The sequence below is a fragment of the Ursus maritimus genome, unplaced genomic scaffold (assembly GCF_017311325.1).
Source record: "Ursus maritimus isolate PB19 unplaced genomic scaffold, ASM1731132v1 scaffold_19, whole genome shotgun sequence".
In the NCBI taxonomy this organism is placed as follows: Eukaryota; Metazoa; Chordata; class Mammalia; order Carnivora; family Ursidae; genus Ursus; species Ursus maritimus.
The window spans coordinates 22,533,081-22,561,061 of NW_024424341.1; the positions used below are offsets into that span (position 1 = coordinate 22,533,081).

Sequence of the window (27,981 nt, forward strand, 5' to 3'; positions counted from 1 at the left end):
ATTACTCTTTATTTATAATAAAAATAGACTGACACACCCTCAGATGGGGACACACATTCTTAAAATGAACCTTGGCAGGTGGGGGTATGTGAGGGCAGCATTTCTGGTCACCCTAGCCCTCTTGTAAGTACTTTCCCAGGATAGAGTAAGAGACAGACCTAGACAGGCCCCTCTGGATGAGCAGGTCCATGCAGCGACCATATTTCCTGGCGAAAGGCAGTGTGAGCTAGAAGGAAAGGCTCGTCTTATCCCTTACTTCCTGGCTGGTTGCCTACCCTAGGTCTGTGGGTATTGGGGGGGGATGCTCCTATCTGGGGGTGGGGGCAGGGGTAGGGCAAGGCCTGTTGTTGGGGACTTTTGATGCTCTCGGGCTCAGTTCTGCCCAAAGGCCTCTCACAAGGCTGTAGCTAGGAGCGGCTACCACAATGACCAGAGGGTCAAAAATGTATGTTTCGGGCCACTGGTTTTCCATTTTCTAGCTGTAGATGCTGACCTCACCTTTCCAATCGGCAGACCAGCCAGAGGCCTAATAGTAACTGGGAACCAGTGTGTTTAGGATGAAAAGTATAATAATGTACTTGACTACAGAAATACCAGATTAAGGAGAAATTAGCTAAATCTTTTTCACCTACAATGTTAAAATAAAAACTTAAAACCCTAAAATTATTTTAAGGAATCAAAAAACAAAAAAAATGGGTCATTCGTTTGACCTTATTGAACATTTTTTTGGTAAAGAATGCTTTAAAGCAGCTTATATATGAAAGGAATATGCTAAAGTGATGATAGAACGAAGCAGGTGAAATTGGTATCACCCATCGAAAAGGTCTGAGTCCTAATAGTTTCTTTGGTTTCAGCACCCCAAAAACTTGGGCTCATGTGATGTGCTTCCCAAGCATGGCCAGGGGTGGTTACCAAAATTGGTAACCATTGCAGGAAAACTACAAAAACCAGTGGCCCGAATACTGCTTTTTGATGACTCTGGACTGTTAATTTCAGCCATTGTTTCTCCCTCCTTGGGACCAGGGACCAGAGGTTAGCTGCCTGCCTTGCCTTCTGGGCAGTGCTGCGTGGCCCTCATGCAGCAAGACAGTGTCCATTTGAGGTGTCCACAGGGTCAGCATTCCCAGTGGGGTACAGGTGGCCCTCACCTCCACCCAGCTGTACAGGCGTTCCTGGGTGTGTCGGTCATCCTTGAAGCCGGTGATGGCCAGCAAATCCACCACAAACTGCTTGGGGCTGATGTGCAGGGTCTGCCAGGAGAGCCCCTAGTCAGGCAGGGCTGGAAGCAGCTGCCTGACACACATTTGCTCCCTGCCTTTCAGAGTGGGATGCAGAACAGGGGCTTCCCTTGGTCTGCAGGAGCTACAGGGATCAGGGGCCACTGTCACGCCCAACTACCTTTTGGTTAAGGCTTGGTTCAGATGACAGTGCCCTGTCTTCCTGTCCATGCTCTTCTTGCCACCCTTGTGCCCCTGGCCTGTTTCCCTTGACTTGTTTCCCTTTGCCTGGCACCACTTATTGTGGGGATAGGGGGACAGACAGGTAGAAAAGAAACAAGGTCTGGGGCCTGGCAAACATACCCACAGCCGGTTGGTCAGGGAGACCACCTTGGCTGTCATGGCTTTGGGGTCCTTTTGCCTGATGGAATCCAGGATGATGTCAGTCAGGAAGCGGTGACATTTTTGTGCATAAAACATCTCTTCCCAGGACAGAGAGAAACTCAGGAAAGTCACCTCTGTGGAGGAGAGAGTGGATGTGGCCACACCTGCCTGTGGCTAAGGCCTTAGAGCCAGCCTGGAGGAAGGGGAGAAGTGTAGGGCTCCCTGAGGGAGACTGTTTTCCTGAAGTACCCTGGGTAGGGGCTCAGGCATCTCCACAAGGAAGCAGGGGGCCAGGTATGGCTTCAGAGTCTCACCTCTGGGCTGGGGGCTGGCTGTAGTCGGTGTATGCCTGAGGTTGTCCATCTGTGTGGTGTAGATGATGCTGTCCTCAAAGAACATGCAGGAGCCATCGCTGCCCACCACAGGGGGATGGGCCACTTTGAGGATGACCCCTGCATTATCCACCTCACTGGCCTCAGGCAGAGGCTGCTCAGGGCCAGGGCTTTCTGTGAAAACAACATGGGGTGGGGGTCCTCCTTAAGCCACTTTGGAGCAGGGAGGGGGCCTCTGGTGACAGACCAGCACAGTCACCCCAACCTTCTAGCAGCTTCTGCCTCCAGTTTCTCAGAAGTGGCACCCTCTGCTGACAGGGGCCTGTCCTGGCTCTCCTCTCTTAATTGTCCTAGAAGCATTATAAGCCCAATCCTACATTTCAGAACTCCAAGGAACTCTCCAAATTCCTCTTGAACTAAGGCTGGTATTAACTAGAGTTGATAATACCCCAGCTGGGGGACTGGAAATTGTTGGAAAACTAAAATGAGAGGAGCTTTTTGGGTGTGTTTTTGATACATGTCCACTCTGAAGAGTATGTTTGACAGACCAACTCAGGGCTCACACGCAGGACCCAAGAAGGCCCCTCCAAGGAGGGCCCAAGCCTTTAAAAGGAAAAGCAACAGAATACTGTAGAAAGACTTTGAGGGAGCAGGAAAAACAGCCCAACATGTCAGTTCTCAGCATACTCCCCTGGGTTGTCTCCACACTNNNNCCCCCGTAACACGCCTCTCTTCAGCTTCTTCTCCTGTCCATTCCACCTCAGTAATCACCCACCCTCCTGCAGTCACACAAGCCAGAAACCTGGCCTCTCTCTTGCTGCATCCTTCTCTACTTCCTACCCCAACTGCCTAGCTTGTTTGATCTAGAATGACCTTACGCTTCTAACACTCCTGCTTCTGCTACTGCTTTTCCTCTACTCCTGGAGCAAGCTCTCTGAATACAAACCCGACTGCTTGCTCCTTTGTTTAAAATTCTTCAGTGGCTTCCCACACCCCATAGGATCAGAACAAAGTACCAGGTCCTGAACTTGGCCCACAAGACCTGTCCTGATTAATTATGTCTTCAGCCCTATTTCCCATCACTTCCCCACATGAAACCTGGCCTCCAGAGCTAGACCAAAGACCTGTGTCTCCACAAGACTTCTCCTTCCTTCGCCTGCTCACTCCTTAGCCCCCAGCCTTCTTTATGCCCCTATTACTTAATATATTAACACCCTCTTCCCATATGCTTCATGCAGATTCTCAGGTCCACAAGCCATGCCAGTGTGCTGGTCACCTCTGTCTGCTGCTTGGCAGAACTGGCATCAGTGAATAGAGAGTTGTGGTCCCCCTTTGTCACTAATTCACTCTGTGGTTTTGGCCAAGGTTTGCCCTCTCTGTTGTTAAATAAGACTTAGGTCAAGGATGGGACAGGACTCACCTTTCTCTCTTGGCTTCTGCTTGCCCCAGTCCTTCAGCGTGACAGCTCTTTTCACAGGGAAGTACGGCTTAAAGGTTGGCTCTGGCCACTTGTCTTTGGCTCCAGCTCCAGCCCCTGCCTGTGGGCCCAGGTCCTTCTCTGAGCCTGTGGAATGGCCTTTCCAGGAAGCTGAGGTGCTGGGCTGGGAAGGAGCCTCACTTCCCGAAGGGAGCTGCAGGGTAGCCTCCTCCATGGAGCTGCTCCGGGGGACTGGCAGTGGCTGGGATTCCCACTGTTTGCAATTGACCATGTCCCATTCCCTCACCAGGGAGATGAGTTTTTGCATGGGGGTGACAGGAGGGTCTTTGGTTTCAGGTTTCTGTGTGAGGTTGACTGTGGTGCATTTCTTCTTGGGAGGACTCTCAGGGTGGGCCCCCCAGTATCTGGGGTTGGCACATAGGCCAGGACAGTGGGAGTATGTGCTGGGATTGCCCGCCCTCTTGGCACCTCGGCACAGAGACACCTGGATGGTCTGGGAGTACTGCTCAGACTCCTCCATCTGGCTGGATCTGGCCAGGGTCCCCTTGGCCTTGTTCCATGGGGTCCTGTCATTGCAGTCTTGGAAGTCTACACGCATGCAGGCTGTGGTCTGGGGAAGGAGGACACAGCAGCTCTGGGAATGTGCAACATTCAGTGGAAACACTGAAGCTTTACCTGAGAATAATAATCTGGGCCTCCAAGACCTCACTTGCTCACCCAGATCAATCGTCTCCTCCACACAGGTCAGCCATTTGAGCTTTGCTCAGCCTGAGTGGGGGTGGTGCCAGCCCAGGGGCCTCTCATATTCCAAAGGGACATACCATCAGCATCTAGGCCACAAGTGGCCAACACTTCCCTATGCTTTCTTCAGTGCTTGGACATAGTTACCATGCTAGGAATCCACATAGGCCCTGCTCTAATGCTGCCATGCCCCTCAGTAAGAGCCTACCCCTGACCCTGTGGTAGCACTCTCAGGACAAAACAAACCAAAGAAGGCTAGGGCTTACTTCTTTGGCGTCTCTACTGAACTGCACCAGTGACCCTGGCCCTTCCGTCACCACATGCAGCCTCCTGATGAGAAAAGCTTCTTCATTTTCAGTTTCTTTCTCCTGGGTCCATGACCTGCACACTCCAAGAGGGAGTCAGTGAGCAGAAGCTTCTACTAGTTCATCGACCAGTTGGTCAGGTCTGCCCTTTGACTAATTAACTCTAAACAGTGGTGGAGAAGGGCTCTTAAAAGGTTTCACTTAGGTCATTAGCCAGTCCTGGCCCTGTTCCACCCCCTTTGCCCCAAGGAGAACAGGGAGGTGGGACTGAGGACAGGATTCTCAAGAGGGCTATAAAGGTCCAAACTCCAGAACATGGTGTCTGGAGCAAAGTTTCCTTACTTGTATGCCTCACATTGGGCAAGAGCTTCTGAGAGGGATGGGATGTGGTATTCCTCTACCTCCTGGCAGAATAGGGGCCATTCCCTGCAGATGACAAGACATTGTAAGGCTGGGCAGCTGAGGTGGGAGTGTGGGTGGAGGCATAGCCTTTGGAGCCGCTGCCTTGAACAGCAGTTCACATATTGGAAATAATATAACCTCCTCCCTGAAGGCTATGAACTCAATATTTTTCGTTGCAGAAGAGAGGGGTTTCATCACATGATTTCCTTCCATTTATCACTTACTTAAATTCAGATGGTAAAAACAGTTTTCCAAGTCTCAGGAAGTTGAGAATGTGTCGGAACATTTGGCCATCCCCGTGGATCAGCAGGGTCTGCCCGTAAGTGATCCAGTACACTCTTTGAGGGTTGCACAGAAGTTCTGGATACTGCAAGGAATTGTACACCAGACTCTGTTAGTCTGTTAGTTAAAGGGCTGGGTCTTTAGTAAGGGGCAGGTCAGTCTTCTCTTATTTCATTTTCTCAACTGTTCTACAACAGAGGCTTTGGGATTTCCATCTCCCTGTCTTGTTAGCCACAGGGAGCGATAGTGGGGAGCAGAGCATCCAGGGACAAGAACATCCCTGCTTCAAGTTTTGCTGGCTTCTAGACTAGACTACCCTCTCAAGGCATTCGTAACCCTCACCTGTGTCTTGCTTGGTCCAGACCCCTCAGACTGGTCTCCTCCCGACCCAAACTCTTGAGGGCCTTCTTAGCATGCTGCTCATACAATAAGAGCACTTTGGGTCATGGAGGAGGGGGAAGGTCTCATTCTCAGCAGGGGCTAGGGGCTGTGTGAGGGTCCAGTGACAAGGTTCTAAAGCCGCTCAGCCACAGAAGCCGAAAGGAAAGGAGGGCAGCCTGGGGCCAGCGTACCTTCAGCAAGGTCTGCAGGGTGGTTGCATACCAGTGGCTTCCGACATAAACTTTGATGATCTGTTGGGGGGAATACACGGTGATTTCTGCTGTCCACTCCTCATCTAAGGAAACCGGTGAGAAGGAACGTATCACATGACCAGAAGGAAATTAGGTGGGACATTTTAGGTTAGTAACGCATGTTAAGACTCAATATCTTCATCAGTCATGATGTGTTGCCTCCTCTGAGAAGCAGCAGGAATCCCTGAAACCAGCCTTCTCTCAGGCCTTCCCTGCTGCTCACCATACAGTTTCCTGGGTGGTGAGGTGGGTTTGGAATGGCAACTTGGAAGGTCAGCTGGTGACTCTGGGGGTGGGAAGGGTGATCCCTCTAAAATCTCAACCCCAGGGGTACTGACGCTCTTCCCCTGACCCACCTCTCTCAAAAAAGCTGATGTTCCTGTCCGCCGACATTGCCAACTGCCAATGGCTTCTGGCTGGGTGTGTCCTGGCTGTATAACTCCAGCTCTTCATGTGGTAAGGAGTCCCTCTGTATGTTTTGTGCTTATGGTTTGGCAAATGTCACCCTGCCAGCTCTTGTCAAATCACTGTCACTGCTATAGAGACCAAGCCTCTAGGCCTGTTTGGAGAATGGGGCTTCATTTTGAGATGATGAACCCATGATCCTTTTCCTGGGGGAGACTGGACTTAGGCTTTGTTCTGATTTTCGGGAACCAGTTTCTAATGAGCTTTGTAATGAGTAAAGGGTATATAACTAAGTTATATAATCAAGAACTAAGAGGTATATCATTAGATTGTGAACTCCATTAAGATAAGGACTGGGTCTGTTTTACTCTTAGTGTCTACTTCTTTCCTGATATATGGTAGGTGCTCAATAAATGCTGACTATTGCTGAATGACAGAATACAGTGGAAACTTGATCTAAAAACTTTTTGTTAATAAAAGGTTATAGAGCAGCCGGTGAAAACATTAGTTTTGGACTCAGATTCAAACTCGAGCTCGATCACTATCTCATTGTGTAATCTGAGCAAGTTACCTCCCTGAGCCTCTGCTTCATCTGTTAAATGGACCCAGAGATTGTTCTTCCCTGGATGGCTATGGGGATCAAATGGACACAGCATGTCAGCTCTCAGAGCCAGAGCAGTCATACCCTTGGAGATCCATGTGGCCCCATACTGAGGTCAGTCTGTACTGCCCAGTCTGTACTACTTGAGGCTACTCATGGGCTTGAGGTGAGGAGGGGTACCTTAACATGAAAGTTTCCCTCTAGGAAAACCTACTAATGTTGGCTTTCCTCTCCTCTTCCATCTACAGTGCCTGGCCCTGGCCAGCCTTGACTTTCCTTTACAATACCCAAGCCCTCCTCTGATGCTAAATTCAAATAAAGAAGCATTCTCATTTACTGAGCACATCCATGGGTGCCAGAGTCCTTGGCTCCAGATGAGTCTTCAGGGCCACTTTCATTGGCTCATAGGTGATGTCCCTCTTGTCCAGGAAGGCACAGAGCTCGTATACCTCGGAAATAGTCTCAGTCAGGGGCAGCCGACAAGTCCCCAGCCAGTTCCTGCCCAGAGGAAAGGCCTGTTAGAACCTCAGCACTGCACCCCAAGGGAGTCTAGCTTGCCAACTTTTCACATCTAGAATGCCTTGCCCCTTCCACTGGCTCAAACCTCGTGGCCACTACATCATTTCCTGCTTTAACCAGAAATCTGGTGATGTCTTGTGGGGACTGAACTTGGACACACAGGCTCATCATGTTGGAGCTGAGTTTGACCTACTTCAGCAAAGTCCTCTACATCAACTAACTGTAAGCTTCTAGGCTCTGCCTAAGGTTCTAGAAGCCAGGCTGGGCCCAGCCACTCCCATCCTGCCCCCATAATCATCTGCCCATGACACCTCAGCCACGACATGGCAGCCCGCCATGGTCTTGGGAGATTACTAATACCCTGTGTGTCTAGGAAAGAGGCTGGGGGTCTGAACATCAACCCCCTGCCTCCAAAGGCACTTAGCTTTGCCCTCTGTGACATCAGGGATGGGACATCTCTGGGAGAGATGGATGGTGTGGGCCGCAAAGGCCCAAAACCCCCAGGGTTGGTTGACTTTCTTCCTAGGGGCTCAGGAAAACCCACTTCTATGTTTAGTTTTGGTACCAATATATTTTGTGACCCTAAGAGAGTTGCTCCACTCTGAACATCAGTTTACTTTTCTATAAAACAGGATTAGAATCCATGCTCCTGCACTAATGGAGACATTCAAGAGTTCATCCCCCAAGACAAAGGCCAGTTTTAACCTCCTTTGTAAAGACTGCCTTGCTTGGCTTCTGGAGCTCACCCCCAGTTCTGGCCTTTCTGTGTGTCCAGCAAGCCTCCCAAGGGTTGTGGGATGGGGGGAGGACCTTTGTAGAAAGGTCTGCATGGCAGGGGAATTATCTAGCATCCTGAGGGTTGTGACTGTGGCCTGGTCATCTCAGACCTAGAACAGGGCTAAAAACAGCAATGGATTGCAGAAAACAGAAGTATGAAGCTGTCTGAAGCCTTTGAACCTTGGGAACCTTTGTACTTGGCATTAGTCCTCTCCTCTAAGGCCGAGTTTTGTGGTGGTGGTGGGTCTAGCTAAAATGATGGGTTTGCCCCCAAGGACACAACTTCCCTTTGGCTCATGGACAGGGCCCCAGGTTGGTTCCTGAGGAAAGGCAAAGACCAGCCTGAGTGGAACCAAGCTGCTCTCTGAGGAGGGCCTTACTTGACATGCTGAAAGAGGACCCCGTTCCCTGTGATGTACAGTCTACTGCCGTCCAGCGTGCTCTCGATGCGGAGCTGTCCCAGTGCGGAGTCTGGGTACTTGACAAGCAGACCCAGGGCCATCATGTACAACGGCTTCACAGACTCCAGGCCTGCTGCACGGACCCCCTTCCCAGGGCTTGGGGGAGGACAAGAGGTCCGGGAACAGCCACCTGTGCCGGTGAGAATGGGGTGACTCCTAGACCCCTCATGGTCATAACTCTATTAGAAGCTTTGGGTCTCGCTTCCTACTGCTGCCTTGAATTAGTACCAAGGAAGCTTAGAGGGAGCTTATTTCCTTGCACAGCCAAATCTGAATCCTCTCAAAATCAGTATAATTTTTCTAATAGTTAGGTTTAGAGGTCAAAGTTATTTGTTAGGAGGTAGGGCTGGGGGGGATTAATTTGCTGTATCATTAACATGGGAATTTCAGAAATTTCAGTAGACCAGCCGTCTGGCCTCAGATTCTTCCGGAATCTCCCTTAGTTCCAAGCTCTGCTCTAATCATCTGTGGGGAAGGATCGGCAACCATAACACAGAACCTGATGTGCATCACAGGCGTCTCAGATTCATAGCCCCTGTCGCTCCAGGCAGAATTTCCCCCAGAGACAAACTATGTGGTGTTACTTTCAGATTCGGTATCTGGGTTGCTGGCTCGTGGGCAGGACCTTGTTCTACTGCAGTGGGCACAATGCACAATCTACAGGATCCTATCCCAGTGGCAACAATGGGCCAGCAGGCAAGCTGCTGGGTGATTTTCATGGATCATTTCCAATCCTCTGAGCGACTCTATAGGAGGGGTCATGCCATCCTTATATCACAGATGAGGAAACTATCCTGAGAGGCTAATTAAGAACCTTGCCCCAGACTGCAAAGCTGCGTGGGGCAGAGCTGGGGTTTGAGGGCAACTTTGCCCATCTCCAAGGCTACTAGAGCTGTTTCCCTTAGTTATGTGCTTTCTAAAAGGCAAAAACCAGCTTTGTATTTGAGGGCTGCTGCATGGTTTACAGAGCCTGACTGCAAACATGCTTTCCTTCCAACTTCACATGGTTCTTGTGGAATAGGCACTGCCGTCCTCATCTCTCAAGGACCCATGTTGTCTGAGAAACAGAAGCCCTTGAAGGAGGGATTTGAACTCACCCTTTCTTAAGGGATTGTAAGATCCAGGAACAGGCTCCTGAGACCTTCTGCAGGATGCCACTTGTTGCAGATAGGACTGAACTCCCATTTTGCCTGGGGATGAGGCTGGGAGAGCTGGGTCTAAACACAGGGAAAGACCTGATTCCCATGGGTAAATGTCTGGTGATGCACAGGCCAAACTCCACATGTGCATGACAGTTCTCTACAATCTCAGCATGCCAGCTGAGGCCACGCTGGGGTAGCTAGTGCCCTGCCACGTGCACAGTAGCTTCCATACATGTACAGGATTTGGGAAAGGGGATGATGAAAGGCAAATAAAACACGTGAGGAGGAAACTAGAATGAAGTAGGACTGCGAGCATGAAGGCCTGGATTGGACCTGGGTCAGGAAGTATCAGAAGCAGGCAGACAGGCACAGCAGCCGGAGGTTGTGAAGTAGGGAAACAAGGGAATTTGGGGGTGGTGAGAGAACTGAAGCACTAAGGGAGAATCTGCCTGAGAGTCTCCCATGCCCTCCAGCTATGCCTGGAAGGGGAAGGATGGCAGTGGCTGCCAGGTGCTGCAAGTTCCCAGGTGCTCACCACTTCCACCAGCAGGGCAGAGCCACTGTACCTCTGTGAAGCTTGCCCTTGGGCCCAGCCTCCCTCTCTAGGACATTCAGGCCTGGTTTCCCCACCCAGGCTGGGCCGAGCTACCTACAGCCCCGTGGGGAGGCGGAGCAGCCAGAGGGCACACAAGGTTTCAGGCTGAAATTGCTCTTCTCATATTCTAAGTCAGCCAAAACACCTGCCTCTCTCACCACTGCCCAAAGACCAAAGTGGTTGTGGGAGGGAGGGGAGACATTTGTTCTTGGCTTTTCCAGCTCAAGCATGGACTGCCCCAGAATGTCAAGGGGAGGGCAAGGTCCCCCTGGTGACATACCCATGTTCATCCGGTACAATCTTACAGCTTCAGTGAGCTCAGGGATTTCCAGAATTTCCACTTCTGCTTCTAACGCATCTATGTTGGAGAAATTATCTGGTAGTAAAATCTTCTGTGAGCGTAGAAAATTCACTTGAAAAGCAAAGGGAAACAAAATTGGCTAAGGAGGTTATTTCTGATTCAATTGTAGGTCCAGGTTTTTTGCAGGTTTGTAGTACTGCAATATATCCTAGGCTCTCCTTGTTCTGAAACAATTTCTAAACATACCTGGTTAGATTAGCTTTGAGTCTGTGGTTTCAAGGTGAAAGACCCCAAATTACTTTGTTTTCCTGTGTTTGAGTCCATGGGTGTGGCCTCCCTTGGCCTGGCTTGGGGCTTCCAGGCCAGGCCCTCCTGGTGAACATACTGGCCTTGAGACTTACCCTGTGAGTCTTGACCCAAGAGCAGGTCATTCCAAAAGAGGGAGTTGTCTTGCCGCTTACAGAGGAAGGGCCCAGCTGAGCTGAGCTGGCAGGTGGCACTTGGCAGTTTGTCCCTGCCTGGATTGCAGTGTGGGAGGCAGAGATGGAGCCAACGCTAACGTCCTGTGTGAATCAACTTGGAGATTCAGAAGCACATCAAGACAACTTTCCAGGTGACTATAAGGAATGGCTGGGGTTCCAAGCATTTGGGCCCCCGTACAACTTGGGTGTTTCCTGCCGTATTCATTCTAGGCAGCAACAGCATCTTGGAATCAAAGAGTTCACTCAGTCCACCCCCTGACCAGAGTGTGTCCTAAGGTGGGGGGAAAGAAGTTCTCTTTGTCCAGGTTGAAGATCTCCCTCCTTAGGCCACTAGCTCAAGCAGACAATTTTATAATGATTTTGGGGAACCTTTCACCAGACACCCTCTTTCTCTTTTGTTCTGGATTTAGCGGATATGAGAGCAGGTAGATACCATTCTTTGAAACAAAGGAATAGGAATAGGAAACCCTATTTCCTCATTTTATGGTGAGAGGAACTGAGGCTGGAGCCCACCCAGATGGACACATAAAGACAAGCTAGAGAGTAGCTGACTTTTGAGCCCGGCTCAGGTCCTTGCCCTTCACACCAATACCTGTGGCCCCGATCACTGCAGGCAGCTTCCAGTGACCCTTTACCCCCACGCCATCCCCAAATGCACAGGGAATAAAATAGCCCTGAGGTTCGTGGGAGTCTAATGCCAGGAATCTGCTTGCCTTCCAGAAGGCTCTGTCATGCTTCCACCACCTCAGCCTAAGGAAGCTCCTAATGCCCTAAGCACCAAGCTGAGCCTCCATGGGATGTGGGATGGGGAGGGGTGGATAGGCCCTATCAGCCCCCCACCCCCAGGATAGAGCAATCACCAATGAAGCGGAACTCGCTGCACTCGCACTCGATTAGGGCCACTGTCTCAGCCAGCCACAGCAGATTGTCTTCAGTCACCAGGCTTGGATACTTGGCCACTAGGTCTAGGGGCAGAAAACAGTAGTGTACTTCCTCTTCTGTGTCTAACAATGGTGTGTCCATGAGTCCCAAAGGTGCCTTATCATGTAGGCCTGGAAGAGAATGTGCAGAGGGGCATCACCACCACTCAGAGGCCAGGGCTCTCACTGATCCCAGGGTCCTGGAGGAAGCTGGGGAGATCACCCCAGAGATGGTCATGCCAGGTGCCTCCTTTCCCCCTCCCTGCCCGCAGATGTAACCCTAACACCAAACACAGGAGTATGGTGGGAGAAGGACATGCACATCTATTTTTCCTACAATGAAGGGCAGGAGGACATATTGTAACATTTTGGCTTAGGTACTAAAGGTCATTAAATTCATACTTGTTACCTATCTGGTTGTTTCTAATTGATCAAACCAACCATTGTGACCCATTGTGACAAAATAGATTATTTTGACTCTCTTGGAAGCTCAAAACCCATCAATAATCACGAATGGCTGTTTTGGTATCTCAGGCCAATCTATACTGCAAGTCACCCATCAGACAGTAATCATTTGGGGACCCTTCTTATGCGGTAATTAGAAGTGACATGAAAGGTTGGTGGAGTTTTCTGACTACTAGGAGGGGGCAGAATGCAGCCCAGCCTTGCCCAAGTAAAACCAGTATGCAGAGGAATGAATGTGGAAGAGGATGTTTAGTTCCAGGGGGTAAGCAGCCTTGGAGAGGGCATGTGGCAGGGTACAAGATCAAAGAAGATGATGGAGAGGTAGAAAGATCATCTAAAACTAGTTCAGCAATCAGAGTACTCTCTGGATGGAAGCCACGTCTATTAGGGTGAGGAGAAGGGAAGCTGGTGTGGGCTACAGAAAGGGTCAGCCTGTGGGTATACCTGTGAAGGCGGGGCTTTTTATAGGAAATTCTGAGGGTTTGCTGATACATTTCCATGTCCGCCAGTAGTTCAAAGATGCTCTCTCAGCAACAGGTATGTCTGCAGGCCGTACACGTAGGTGGTGTTTCCCTTCCTTCAGATTATCTAGAGTCTGTTAGATACAGAAAATTACTGCCTTGAAAATTCTAAATTGCATAATTATCTACCAGTTCTAGGGCAAAATACCAGGAAAAATAGCATGTGACTTACTTTGATAAAGTGTTTTGAAATAAATTTAGTCGATCGCACAAAAATGTAAAAATTTAGGTCTACGAGATGATATGCTGATATTCAAAATTTCATTGACTATCTTCTGATTTTTGAAACAATCTTTTTTTGGGTTATAATTTTATGCTGACTAACAAATTTATCTTATTTAAGCTAAAGAGTAATTTATATTTAACCATTAAAAACTGGAGATTTTCTACCATTTCCCCTCAACAACTTGTATACTTGTTGTGATCTGCTTATTTGTGTTCATCCTAATCCTGGAACATGATCTAAGCAGGGACTTGGATGTGGCACAGGGTACCACATTTTTCAAAGCACTTTCATAGACGTTTGCTCGTTTACCCTGACACAGCTCTGTGAGATGGATGTGGTAAATGTCTGCAGTCCCATTTTACTGATGAAGCAATTGAGGTTAAAGGATTTGTGACTTGCTCAAGCAGTCTTCCACGTCCAGAGCTTTTCCACTTGATGGAGCAGGTGACTAGGGGTGGGTACATAAGCTGGAGCACGCCAGATAGACAGAGCTGAAGCTCAAAGCAGAAGGTAGGCTGGTGCTGCCCGTTGCTCAAGGACCCATTCTCCCTCGAAAGGCCTGTATAGGGGGCAGAGTATCATAACAGCAAACCCATTTTTCCTCTCCCTACTCCAGAAGACAATAGCATTTTCCCAAGAAATTGCTGGACATAACTAGAAAAGTAGTTGCTGAAAGGCACCATATGACAATTTCTTTCTCTAAGAGCCTCAAAATCAACAAAACACCTTAGATTCAGTATGAAACTAATAAAAGAACCTGCTTCTAAGCTGAATTACACAGGTGAAGCTCTTGTGAAGCTGCTCATAGGAAGCCTGAGCTTTGAAAGTGCCCTCTGGTGGCCATGGCTATAAACTGCACCCGCAGAACGGCTTAGGTCTGTAAAAGGAGGGAACTAGAAATGGGAGAATCTTCCTCATTTTGGGTGACTGTTGGATTTGTGGAAGGACTGGAAAATGTCAGGGTCATGGGGAGTTCTTTCTGGGAGCACTAAGTAATGGGAGGGAGGAACAGTGTGTGTGTGAAACACCAGAAGAGAGTGTCATTCATTCATTCGAGAAATGCTTGTGTATCACCAGGGCCACAGATACTGTGCCTGGACTCAAGGAGCTCTCCGCTTGGAGGAAAGCTGAGAAGAGACAAGAAAACCAACAATTTATATAAACTGAGATTAAAGGCCAGCATCGTTTTTGAAGTTTCAGGAGTTCCAGGAACCCTAGAATTTCTTTCCACAGCGTTGGAAGGAAATGTAAGCTTTCTTGTTCCTCTTTGCTCAGGATTGCACACAACTTTAGCTTCTATGTCAAGCTGTCAGCTATCCTGAGGAGGGAAACTGGTGAGAGATGGGTTTTCATATGAGGCAGTAGTTGGCCTCAGGCAAAGAGAAATAAAAATGAGGTGCCAGGAAGGTGATGGAGAGACTGGAACAGTTTCTGCATCAGTGGGTGAACAGGATTACTGAATTAAAATGAGATGATAATGATGATGATGATATGGCAACAATAATAATAATAATAACAAATTATATTACTATAATGTGGCAGTATTTGTGCTAAGTGGGATAAAGAAAACAGTGACTGCACAGGAGAGACAGGACAGGTGGGAGGATGGTAAGTAGAGATATATACTGAGGCACCTGCCTCTGTGCCTTGATTGTAGACTTGAGGTATATGGAGGTTGGGGCACCTGGGTGGCTCAGTCAGTTAAGTGTCTGCCTTTGGCTCGGGTCATGATCTCAGGGTCCTGAGGTGTATGGAGGTTGAGGGAGTGAGGGAGATGAATCCAGGGCAGTAAACAAGAGCCAGAGAGTGAAAACCTCTGTAAGCTGGGCTGAGGAGTTTGATATATCCCCTGGTTAAGAGAAGACATTGAGGATCTAAAGCAGGGACTGTGACTTGACTGATATTCCCACATCTCCACCTAGTCAGTCAGCAAGCCCTATGACTCCATGCCGTGCTCTCTGCTCCACCCTCTTCCTTCTTTCCCCTCCCCCAGTCCTGGTCCTGTCATCCCCAGGCCCTCTCTTTACAGTGATCTTTCTTTTTTTTTTTTTTTTTAAGATTTTATTTATTTATTTGACAGAGATAGAGACAGCCAGCGAGAGAGGGAACACAAGCAGGGGAGTGGGAGAGGAAGAAGCAGGCTCACAGTGGAGGAGCCTGACGTGGGGCTCGATCCCATAACGCCGGGATCACGCCCTGAGCCGAAGGCAGACGCTTAACCGCTGTGCCACCCAGGCGCCCCTACAGTGATCTTTCAAGCATGCAAATGAGTCCAAACCATTCTCCATCTTAAGAAACTTCAGTGCTCCCCACTACCTATGGGCCATCCAAATTCTCCTTGGCATTGCATGCAAGGTCCTTCACAATCAATGGAGACAGCTGGATATACACAAAAAGCACAAGGGCCCTGAACTCAGACAGACTGGCCTTTGAATCTTGGTCACTTAAGAGCTGACATTTATTGCCCAGACACTTTATTTTTTTTTTTAAGATTTTATTTTTAAGTAATCTCTACACCCAACATGGGGCTCAAACTCACAACCCCAAGAACAAAAGATGCACGTTCTACTGACTGAGCCAGCCAGACACCACAACCCAGGCATTTTTAAACTCAATCCTCCTAATGTCCCTTCTCCCCATACCAAGTAGTCTTTACTATTATCACTCCCTTTTAGCAAATGGAAAACAAGGCTCAAGAAGGGAACAAGTACTCAGTGCCCCAAATAAGTGGAGATGCTAGGAATGGAACCCAGAATTCTAGAGTCTATGCTCTTAACCCATTGCCTCCCATCTGTCACTAAGCCTCTAGAAGCCTCAGGCTCCTCACATGCAAAGTGGAGATAGTAAAATCTGGAAGATGTTGTTATAAGGATTAAAGGAAATAATATAAATGTTAATTTCCTTTCTCTTAGTGGTCAAACTACCTTTCCAGCTTCATCTCCTACCATTCTTTTTGTCTGCATCCCATTATCAGTGACACTAAACTCCATAAAACTCCAAAGACACTAATGCCTCCTCAACTTTGTATATACAATTTCCTCTTCCCAGAACACTTCTCTCCTCCCTTCTCTGTCTGAAAAGCCTGAAGCCTCCCCTAGATAGAGTGGGTCATTCTCCTTTGTTCCCAGAGACCCCTCCAAACTTCTTTCTCTGGGTCCCTGGCTTGGTTTCAGGCCTGTCCTTTCAGGCTTTGGGGGAAGGACTGGCTTGATGCATCCCAGCTTCTAGTCTAGAACCTAATGTGTAGTAAGTGCTCAGAATTGCTGTGTTAAATGAAAGAATGCATGTAAATGGAGAGATAGAAAACTGAGTCCTCTGGAAAGAAAAGCAAAATGAGACACGAGGGAGCCCAAAATGAGCTGGCAGAGAAGCAGACTGCATTCACAAAAACTGAGAAAGATGCTGAGGATGCAAAACCATAGGAAAAGCCAACACAGGATTACAATGGGCAGAGCCCAGTGAGTTCAGAGGGCAATGAAGGCAGTGATTCCATCTTTGGACCTAGAGTCCAGAGGGTAGATCTAAGGGGGAGAGGGACAAGGATAAAGGAGAAGAGGGAGACAGGATGACAGGACAAAAGGTCTCAACTTGGGTTTGACTGGTGATGGATCAAAAGATGTCAGGTGAAGTAGAAAGAAAAGAGAGTAAATCCAGGGAAAGCCTGCAAGAGACAGCAGACCATTTGAAACCCATGCTATGCTGACTGCATCAGAAGAACGTGAACCTGCCATTTATCTCATTTGCAGATTCAAATCCTGAAATTCTGTCTCAGGGAACAACAGTGCCTTGAACAACTCTAAATTGGCCATTGTGGAAGGGATGTACTGAGAAAGGGAAGTCCCTGCCTGGGAAAACAACCTGTTTAAGGATGGGCCTGGACTCCCTTATTGGAGGTGCTATTTGGTACCCAGGTATACCCTGTGGGGTGGGTGGGTATGACAGTCCAACCAGCTTGAGAGATGTACTAGCTGAGGGAAGAATGATCTATTTTGTAGAAATGAAATCTCCATTTCTTGCTACTTCTACAAATGTGAAGTGTGAGCTATGCCTTTCTCCAAGAAAGGTATGTTTGACAAATCTAAAAAAAGAAAAACATACAAATAAATCCCAAAAGATCACAATTCCTGCCAGTCAAGTCATGCTGCATGCACTAGGCCCAGAAGCCTTAATTAGGTTGTTTTCTAAACTCTGTCAATCCTTGCTCTGAATTCTAGAAACACGAGGCCTTCTACTCATGGGAAGCCATTTAGGTGCTATATGAATCCAAAGAACACATTCCCTAACCCCCTCACTTTGCTTTATTGTTCTCAATAACACCTACTTATTTATTTACCATCTGTTAGTCTCCCCTAGTAGATACGACCTCCAACACCATGAGGATCTTGCCTGTTTTGTTCTCTGCTGTATTTGCAGCACCCACAACAGATCCTGTGGGATCCCAATACATTTTTATTTATTTGAGAGAGAGAGAAAGGGAGCACGAGTGGGGGAAGGGGCAGAGGGAGAAGCAGACTCCCTGCTGAGCTGGGAGCCCAACGCGGAGCTCGATCCCAGGACCCTGAGGATCATGACTTGAGCCGAAGTCAGATGCTCAACCTACTGAGCCACCCAGGCACCCCTCAATACATTTTCATAGAATGAATGAAGTAATGAATTAGTGAAGAGAATTTCAGAGAACCTAGCTTCCAGCTGTCCTTTGGCTTTGTTGACTGAAGTTGCCACAGAGTATGTGGCTGGTCTCTATGGACTTCAATTCCATGTCTATCTGCCTGAATACTTTTACTATTCACATGCTATGACCCAGAAAGTTATTAGAGGGAGGATTTCTTTAGGGAAATATAGACCCGAATTCAGATGGCTAGTTACTAGCACAAGGATAATTAATGTTACTTTTGCCTAGATAGTAGTGAAAAAATATGTCAGTCAGAAGCAGTATGAAACTAATGGCCTGTAGGCGAGTGTGTATATGTGTAGGTATGGTCACCAAAAGATGGCTGACAAATGTACTACTGTAAGAGCTCTGGGATTTAACGGAGGTTTTCCAAAGTAGAACCGCGCTCAGAGATGACTTATACTCTGATAGTGGGCTGTTGGAAGGAGCTTGGAGGAGCTCACAAATCTCCAACTGCCTTGTAAAAACAAGGAAGGCCAGCATCAATCTGAAGCTCAAGGGAAACAAGGCCAGTAGAATAAAAGGATGTGTAAGACAGCTGCTATCAGCCAAAGAAGTCAAATAAGACACAACGACCAGCATCTCAAACCTGCCCCTCCCACTGCCACCTCCAGTTCCCTGACCTGCAGAAGTAGATTCAACTTTCATAGGTCATCTTGGGTACATCATTCAGTGTTCTCTTACTGGATGTTTATTAAACACCTGTTATAGGCTGGGTACTGTGAGAGGCTAGCAATGCAAACATGAAAAGAATACAGGCTAGTGAAGGAGAAAGATATATGAATGCCTGATCCAAACAAAATAGCATTGATAGGTGACAGAAAAAAACTCTGAGAGCAGAGAAACAAAAATTCTGCCTGGAAATGTCAGGCTAGGCTTTCCTTTGATCATACTTAGGGTTAACCTTAAAGGAGGATCATTCTAGGAAGAAGAAATAGCAAGTTGAAAGGTGTGAAGAGAGGCATCTGGGACATGGCTGAACTTCAGTGTGTGTGTGTGTGTGTGTGTATGTGCGCCCATGCATGCACGTAGGTGTGTATGTGTTGGGATAGGAGCCAGTGCAAGCAGGCACCATATCAAGGGTTGTCCACTTACCCATATATCCACAAACGAGCTGTGCTGTTGTGATAATTATCTACTGTTTATGTAATCTTCCTTTCCAAGATCACAGTGGTAATCTGTCTTCACATTGTGAGTAATAGGAAATGTGAGACCTGTTATTGTGAGACCTGTTTTCTTAAAAGCATCATTTGCATGATCAACATAAAAACTGCCTGGCTCCCTTGAGCACAAGGCACGCAGGTGTGTTTGTGTTGCTTGCTGGTAACAGAATGCTCATAGGCAGAATAATTTAAGTTTCTACACTTAGAAGTCCCCAGAAGGCAGTGGAAAAGAAAACAAAAGTAGCATGCACTGTCCTACTAAGTCCTCAGTGGGCTTCAACGGGACAAGTAAAAGGGAATTGACAGTCTGCCAAAAACCTTGAACCCTTGGTGAGTGACCCTGAAGAGAAATTTCACACTGCAGTAGCAGCTGACACTCAACCAGGCTGATAGTTTGTGAGAAGCTTGAAGCAGTTCACATTTAGGCAAAGGAGACTTCCTAAATTACATAGAAAGTTCTAGGATACACTATAATGTTAATGTACAGACCCGAAATGACTACTCTGTATTTTTTCTGTGAACATCCAGGCTCATGGATTTATATATCAGCTTTGATGACTCCCAAAATTACACCTCTAGATCAGATTGCTTCCATGAATTCCAGACCACATCCTGCTGCCTTTTCACCATTGCCACTTGGATGTTTAATAAATACCCTTTTCTTGCCTCTCAAACTTAACACATTCAAATCTTAATGCCTGATTTCTCCCCCAAACCCTGCACATCCCTTGGAATCTACCATTCGCCTTACTGCTCAGGATACAAAGGAGTTATCCATTCTCTTACCCTACCAACGATTCATATCAATAATTCATTAGCAGGGGGCGCCTGGGTGGCACAGCGGTTAAGCGTCTGCCTTCGGCTCAGGACGTGATCCCGGCGTTACGGGATCGAGCCCCACATCAGGCTCCTCCGCTATGAGCCTGCTTCTTCCTCTCCCACTCCCCCTGCTTGTGTTCCCTCTCTCGCTGGCTGTCTCTATCTCTGTCGAATAAATAAATAAAATCTTTAAAAAAAAATAATAATTCATTAGCAAACCCTGCCAGTTCTATCATTGAGACATATCCAGATTTGAACAATTCTAACTCCACTATTACCACCTTAGGCCAAACTACCACTATATTTTATCTGGATAATATAGGAGCCTCCTAACTGGTCTTCCTGCTTTTCCTGTGCCCCATTAGAATGTAGGCCAGGGGTTGACACATTGCAGGGCTTGAACTCATGACTTTGAGATCAAATTTTGGGTGCCTCACGCAAATTTTTTCTGTTAAAGTGCAGGTAGTAAATATTTTAGGCTTTGAGAATATGGTCCCTGTTGCAACTGTTCAACTCTGTATTCTAGCTCAAGAGCAGCTGTAAACAATATATAAACACATGAGCATGACCATGTTCCAATAAAACTTAATGGGCACTGAACTTTGCATTTCAGATAATTTTCATGCGCCACAAAATATTTTTCTTTTGGTTTTTGTTCAACCATATAAAAATGTAAAAACCATTCTTAGCTAACAGGTTGTACAAAAAAGGTAGTAGACTGGATTTCATCCATAGGCTATAGTTTGATGACTCCTGGTCTAATATTAGGACAGAAGTCAATGATATTTTTATAGTTTTATTAAAATATATTTAATGTGAAATGCATTCATATTATATATAAATATAACTTTATTTATATATAATATGAATGACAAAATCTCCGATTCAAATTGTACAGTTCAATGGTTTTAGTATGTTCACAGAGTTGTGCACCAACATCACAATCTATTTCAACATCCTAAAAAGTAACTCTGTACCCATCAACAGTCATTGCCAATCCTGCTCACCCTATCCTTTCTACCCTGTACCTCAGCTCTAGGCAACAACTAATCTACTTTTTGTCTCTATAACTTTACCTATTATGAACATTTTATATAAATTGAATCATACAACATATGGTCCTCAGTGTCCGGCTTCTTTCACTTAGCATAATGTTTTGAAGTTCATCCTTGTTGTTACATGTATCAGTACTTCATTCCTTTTTGTCGACAAATAGTATTCCATTGCATGGATATACATTTTGTTTGTTTATTCATCAGCTGATGAACATAAGGATTGTTTCTACTTTTTGGCTACTATGAATAATGCTGGTTTGAACATTTGTTTACAAGTTCTTGTGTGGACATGTTTTAATTTTTCTTGGGTATATAGTTAGAAATGGAATTAACAGGGTCACATAATAATTCTAACTTTTTGAGGAACTGCCAGACTGTTTTCCAAAGAAGCTAAACAAATTTACATTCCCATTAGTAGTGTGTGAGGATTCCAATTTCTCCACATCCTTGCCAACACCTGTTATTGCCTGTCTTTTTGATGATAGCTATCCTAGTGGGTGTGAAGTGATATCTCATTGTGGTTTCCATTTGCATTTCCCTGATGGCTAATGATGTTAAACATCTTTTCATGTGCTTATTGCCTTTTTGCATATATTCTTTTGAGAAATGTCTACTCAAATCCTTTGCACATTTTAAAATTTGATTATCTTTTTGTTGTTTAGTTGTAAGAGTTCTTTATATATTCTGGATACAGGTTCCTTATCAGACAGGTGATTTGCAAATATTTTGTTTCATTCTGTGGGTTGTCTTTTACACTTTTTTGATAGTGTCCTTTGAAGCACAAAAGTTTTTAACTTTGATGAAGTCCAATTTATTTTTTTTCTTTGGTTGCTTGTGCTTTTGGTATTGTACCTGAGAAACCATTGCTTAACCCAAGGTCCAGCAATCTTTTTTAAACATAAATTTGATCATTTTACTTCTTTCTTTAAGGATCTCCTGATGCTACCTATAACATTTAGAGTAGATTCTATGTCTTTAATGTGGCTTATAAGACTCTGCAAGATCTGGCCCCCAGCTTGCTCTGACCTCACCAGCTACCTATGTCATCTTTCTACCTTTCATTCTCTCAGACAGTGGCCTCTGAGTCTGCCTCTTCCAAGTCACTCTAACCTCAGGGCATTTCTATTTGCTGTTCCACATGCCTGGAAGCTCTTTCCTCAGGCAAGTTTCTGCTCAAATGTTGTCTTATCAGTGAGGTCTGCCCTGACCACTCTTTTTAAAGGAGTGGCTTCCCTGGTCTCAGTCACTTGCTATCTCCTTTCCACATACTACACATCTGTATATTTAATTTTTATTTTATTTTTTAAAAATATTTTATTTATTTGAGAGAGAGAGTGAGAGAGAGCACGAGCTGGGAGGGGGAGGGGCGGGGGTGGCAGAGGATCATGACCTGAGCTGAAGACAGACGCTTAACCCACTGAGCCACCCAGGCGCCCCACATCTGTACATTTAAAAACAGCAGGTTAGATGTAAATGTTCTGTTCTTTCACCTAAATTTCAGTACTACAAGGGCAGTGGCTGACAGAATAAAAACTATACACTCAGGCGCCTGGGTGGCTCAGTTGTTAAGCGTCTGCCTTCGGCTCAGGGAGTGATCCCAGCATTCTGGGATCGAGCCCCGTGTCAGGCTCCTCCGCTCTGAGCCTGCTTCTTTCTCTCCCCTGCTTGTGTTCCCTCTCTCGCTGGCTGTCTCTCTCTCTCTCAAATGAATAAATAAAATCTTAAAAAAAAAACTATACACACAAAAAGAAAATCATATAAACACATTGTGAAACCTCAAGAAGTCCTAGAATACAGAAATGCCCTCCTCTTTCGCTATTACACATGAAGCACTTCTCTGTTTTTCATAGCATTGACATTGTATGGCTATATGGTTCCTTCCTATATCTCCAGTGTTTGGCCCTTGATTGGTGCTCAAAACACAATAAATATTACACTTAGAACCAAGACAATAATAGGTATTAAGTGTGCCCTTTGGACACCAAAGCTACAGGCTGAAAGGAGGTGGGGTGGGCAGGTGGGAGGGGTGGGAGAAAGAAGGAGTGGAAATGTGGGGGGATTAGGAGGGGTGAAGAGTAGAGCAGCAATGTGAGCCTAGGGGTCTGTCCTCCAGAAGCTTCCTATCTCATTCTGCTTGTTGGCTCTTCTGCATGGCTTTCCAAAAAAGTCTACTGTGTTACAGAAAATCCTGAGTAGGATATACAATCTGCTGAGTGCATAGTAACTTTAGTTAGCAGGAGGCAAAGTCCCATTTTTATTGCTAGGAGCTAAATCTGAGGGATATTACAGTGAGGAACACCAACACTTTAGAACAGTTTGGATATGTGTTGTCCCATATGGTAGCCTTTAACCACAGGTGGCTACTGAGTACTTGAAATGCAATCATCTGAATCTGAGATGTGTTATAAGTGTAAAACACACATCAGATTTTGAAGACTTAGTACAAAAAATGTAAAATATATCAGTTTTAAAATACTGATTACATGTTGAAATGATAGCATTTTAAATATATTGAGTTAAATAAAATATTATTAAAATTAATGTCACTTTTTAATTTTTAAAAAATATGCCTACTAGAAAATGTGGCTCACATTTTATTTTTGTTGGTTCATTCCATGTTTTCCTTAAAGCCCACAGGAATAAGGCCTGGTACCCAAAATGTTTTCAATAAATACTGGCTGAATGCATTAAGGTGGACTGCCTGAGAAAAGACTAATAATTGGAAAACTCCCATTTTCTCCAAGGAAAGCGTTCATACATTTATGCAAGAACCTGATTTTTGGACAGGCCTTAGTAGTGGGGAAAGTGACAGAAATGTGTGAGGCTGGTGATTTGCTTGAGATGGCTATTGATTCTCCAGCTGTATTTACACTCTGCTTCAAAGAATAAACATCATTTCAATTAGGCCCGCCTAAGTGTTTATTTCTTTGAAAACACTATTTCCAAAACATAAGCACTTGTTTTACTGTATCTTTAGGGAGGCAGATCCACATGATTTTTCAAATAATTCTACTGTTCACACAACTTGGAACTTTGGAATTGGACCCACTTATTGGCCTCTGAGTTGCTACCTCATATTCTGAAGTTGCTTCCCAGATAGATTTTGTTTCAATTTGGAAAGTGAGGATAGAAAAGGAATTAAAGGGCTTTATAAACTGTTTGTATAATGGGCTTGTGTTCTTTAAAATGGTTCTTCAAAAAATTGCCTTGATCTCTTTGATTTTCTGCAATGAACAAGTGACCCCTTCCTTTTCCCCACAAAATGGTGCTTTGGCATAGAGTGATCAGCAATTTTGACATGCCAAGCCATGTAAGTAATTTTGAAGCCACTTGTAATCAATTCTAGCACTCCATTCCAGAGGTAGTTGAAAAAAAATTTTATTTCAGGTGGGTAGCCTTAAAAAAATAAAAAGAAAAAAATACTACAACAAGTTGTGTTGGAATATGTTAAGGGTTTTTTTAGGGTTTTGAGTTCCAAATATATAATAACTTTTAAGAGAAAACATTAAATTATTTAGTAAGGAATATCTGCAAAAACACTCACTGTGAAATGTTCTCATTCCTATATGACCCAGATATGCACAATCTACTTCAATTTTCTTCTAAGAGGTGTTGGGGAGGCTCAGTTGGTAGTGCACTGAGCTGAACTGTGACTTGCTGGGTCAGTGCTTATGGAGATGGATCCAGTAAACAACACTTTGTCCAGACAGTGGGATTAATATAGAGCATGTCCAACAGTCCTTTCCAGTCATAATATTTAGCTTTTCTAGGTTAAAAAAAATCATTGTCCAAAAACTAAGAATAAACTACTTAGGATAAGCCATAGAAATGGTTTCTGTAGTTTGGAGAAAAATTAACATTCAAGAAGAATGTTAAAATAGGATTTCCAAGAGTCAAGGAACCAACTCAGCAGTTGGTTAAGTCCCATCCTGGGTCTGTGGTGGCTACTGGTATAGGTAAGGCAGAATCAGGATGAAATCCTTTATTCAGTTTATCTATTACTTGAACTCATTCATCACACTTCCCCATGAAGAGGGTCATCTCAGCAACCAATATATGAAAGGACACAACACCTAGTGATTGATATAAGGCCTATGTTACTGATCACTTCTAGAAGACAAGAGTATCTTACCTGCAACAAAGGCATCAGCTGCAAACCCAGTGCTTGCTCATAGAGTAAGTTCAGTTCTGCACAACTGGAGAAAGAGAGTTTGGAAGTGTAGAGGTAATAGTGCACGTGCCTAAATGTGGAACCGTCTCTGTCGATGAAGAGCCTCTGGCTTTCCAAAGAGGTCAAGGCTGAAGCCTCTTTCCATAGCAGGGAGTCTGGAAACTGAGCAAGTTTGCTTCTGGGAACTGAGAAATGCCAGCCCCCAACGTTGAAATGAAACAAATCCTCTGCTGATTCATGAGGCATGCCAGGCTCCTCCTAAAAGGAGAATGAAAACAGAGCTATGCAAGAAAAAGAAATAAAAAGCATCCATATTGTAAGGAAGAAGTAAGACTATCTCTATTTGCAGACAATGTGATCTTGCATATAGAAAATCCCAAGGAATTCACTAGGAATTTATTAGAAATGAGCTCAACAGGGGTGAAAGATATATATTAATTGTATTTTTATTTATTTATGTATTTATTTGAGAGAAAGAGAGAGTGCACAAGAGTGGGGGGATGGACAGAGGGAGAGGGGGAGAGAGAATCTCAAGCAAGCTCCACACCCAGCACAGAGCCTGTTGAGGGGCTTGATCTCACAAACTTGAGATCATGAACTGAGATAAAATCAAAAGTCAAATGCTTAACTGACTGAGCCACTTAGGCTCCCCTCAACTGGATTTTAATACACTAGCAATGAATAATCCAAAAATGAGATTAAGAAAACAATTCTATTCCAATAATATCAAAAAGAACAAAATATTTACGAATAAATTTAACAGAAGAAATACTTGTACTCTGAAAAGTTCAAAACACAGTTGAAAGAAATTTTAAAAAGACTTAAGTAAATGGAAAAACATCTCATGTTTGCCAATCAGAAGATTTAATACTGTTAAGATTGCAATATTCTCCAGATTGATTGAACACAGTCCAAGTGAAAATTCCAGACTTTTTTTTTTTTTGCAAAAATTGACAAGCTGATGTTAAAATTCATATGGAAATACAAGGGACCCCAAATAGTAAAAAAATAAAAAAACAAAAAAAACCCCAAACCCCAACTCTTGAAAAAGGAGAACAAAAAAAATTTTTTTAAAGATTAATTAATTTAATTAATTAATTCGGGAGAGAGAGTGAGGGGAGGGCCAGAGGGAGAAGATCTCAAGCTGACTCCCTGTTGAGTTCGGAGCCCAAGGTGGGGCTTGATCCCATGACCCATGAGATCATAACCTGAACTGAAATCAAGAGTCAGACACTTAACCGACTAAGCCACCCAGGCGCCCCATGGAGAACAAAATTTGATGAGTCACACTTCCCACTTTTAAAACTTACTAAAAAGCTATAGTAATCAAAATAGTGTGCTATTGGTATAAGGAAAACATATGGATAAGCGGAACACCATTGAGAGTCCAGAAATAAACCTTTACATTTATGGTTAATTGAATTTGACAAGGGAGCCAAGACAATCCAATGGGTAAAGGATGGCCTTTTCAAAAAATGGTGCTGGGACAACTAGACATCCACATGCATAAAATAAAAAATAAAAAAGTTAGACCCCTACCTCACACCATACACAAAAATTAACACCAAATGGACCAAACCTAAAAATAAGAGCTAAAAATATAAAAAACTCTTAGAAGAAAACACAAAATCCTCATGATCTTGGATTAGGTAATGCCTTCTTAGATGAGATACAAAAAGCACAAGTGAAACAAATAAAACTTCATCAAAATTAAAAACTTTTGTGCTTCAAAGGACACCATCAAGAAAGCAAAAAGACAACCTATTTAATGGAACAAAATATTTGCAAATCACATATCTGATAAAGAGTTTGTATTTAGACTACATAAATAACTCTTACAACTCAAAAATAATAAAAAGATGAACAATCAAATTTAAAAGGGAGTAAAAAATCTAAAAAGACATTTCTCCAAATGGTCAATAGCACATGAAAATACACTTAACATCATTTGCTATCTGGGAAATGCAAATCAAAACTTGCAATTTGATACCACTTCCCACCCAGTAGGATGCCCTGAATCAAAGTAATAGATAACAACAAGTGTTGACAAGGATTGGAGAAATTGGAACTCTCTAACACTGCTGGCAAGAGTGTAAAGTGGTGCAGCTACTCTGGGAAACAATTTGGTGGTCCCTCAAAATGTTAAACATGTAGCCTGGCAATTCCACCTCTAGGTATAAATTCAAGAGAAATGAAAACCTATGTCCACAAAAAAACTTGCAGATGAATGTTCATAGAAGCATTATTCATAACAGCCAAACATTAGAAACAACCTAATGTTGATCAATTGATGAATGAATAAACAAAATGTAGTGTATCCATACAATGGAATATTGTCAATAAAAAGGAAGTACTGATACATGCTACAACTCAGAGGAAACCTTGAAATATGCTAAGTGAAAGAAGCCAGACACAAAAGACCACGTATTTCATAATTCCATCTATGTGTAATGTGCAGAATAGGCAAATTTACAGAGTAGATTAGTGGTGGCTTAGGGCTAGAGGGGTTGTGGGGGAAATGGGCAGTGACTAGTAGTAACAGGTATGGAATTCCTTTTTCAGATAATGAAAATGTTGTAAAATTGATTGTGGTACTGGTTGCACACTCTGTGAATATACTAAAAACCACTGAACTGTAAACTTTAAATGGTAAATCGTAGTATGGGAATTATTTCTTAATAAAGCCATTTAAAATGGAGAGTTATGAGGCCCTACATTGGCCTCTGCACTAAGCAAGGAGTCGGTCTGGGATTCTTTCCTTCTTCCTCTCCCTACCCCCCCTGCCCCTCCCCCTGCTCTTTCTCTCATTCTCTCTAATAAATAAATAAATAAGTAAATAAATAAATAAATAAATAAATAAAATCTTAAAAAAAAGAGAGAGAGTTATGAGGAGGCACTCCCTACCCCTCTGAGTGCATGCAGAGCTCTCTTGGGATCATACCTGCAGAGACAT

At 44.8% G+C, this 27,981-nt stretch overlaps 1 protein-coding gene across 1 annotated transcript; it reads right to left on the reverse strand.

Moving 5' to 3' along the window:
* Nucleotides 1-12: 12 nt before the first annotated feature.
* KCTD19 (potassium channel tetramerization domain containing 19) lies at nt 13-27,981 on the reverse strand. The gene is made up of 16 exons (XM_040633091.1): nt 27,970-27,981; nt 24,990-25,286; nt 12,846-12,996; nt 11,877-12,068; nt 10,514-10,645; nt 8,416-8,626; nt 7,077-7,237; nt 5,674-5,777; nt 5,044-5,186; nt 4,760-4,843; nt 4,379-4,493; nt 3,354-3,981; nt 1,916-2,107; nt 1,581-1,735; nt 1,149-1,250; nt 13-226 (listed from the first exon to the last, which is right to left on the reverse strand). Exons 1-16 carry the CDS (start codon nt 27,979-27,981, stop codon nt 113-115), a joined length of 2,793 nt encoding a protein of 930 aa, XP_040489025.1. The 3' UTR covers nt 13-112.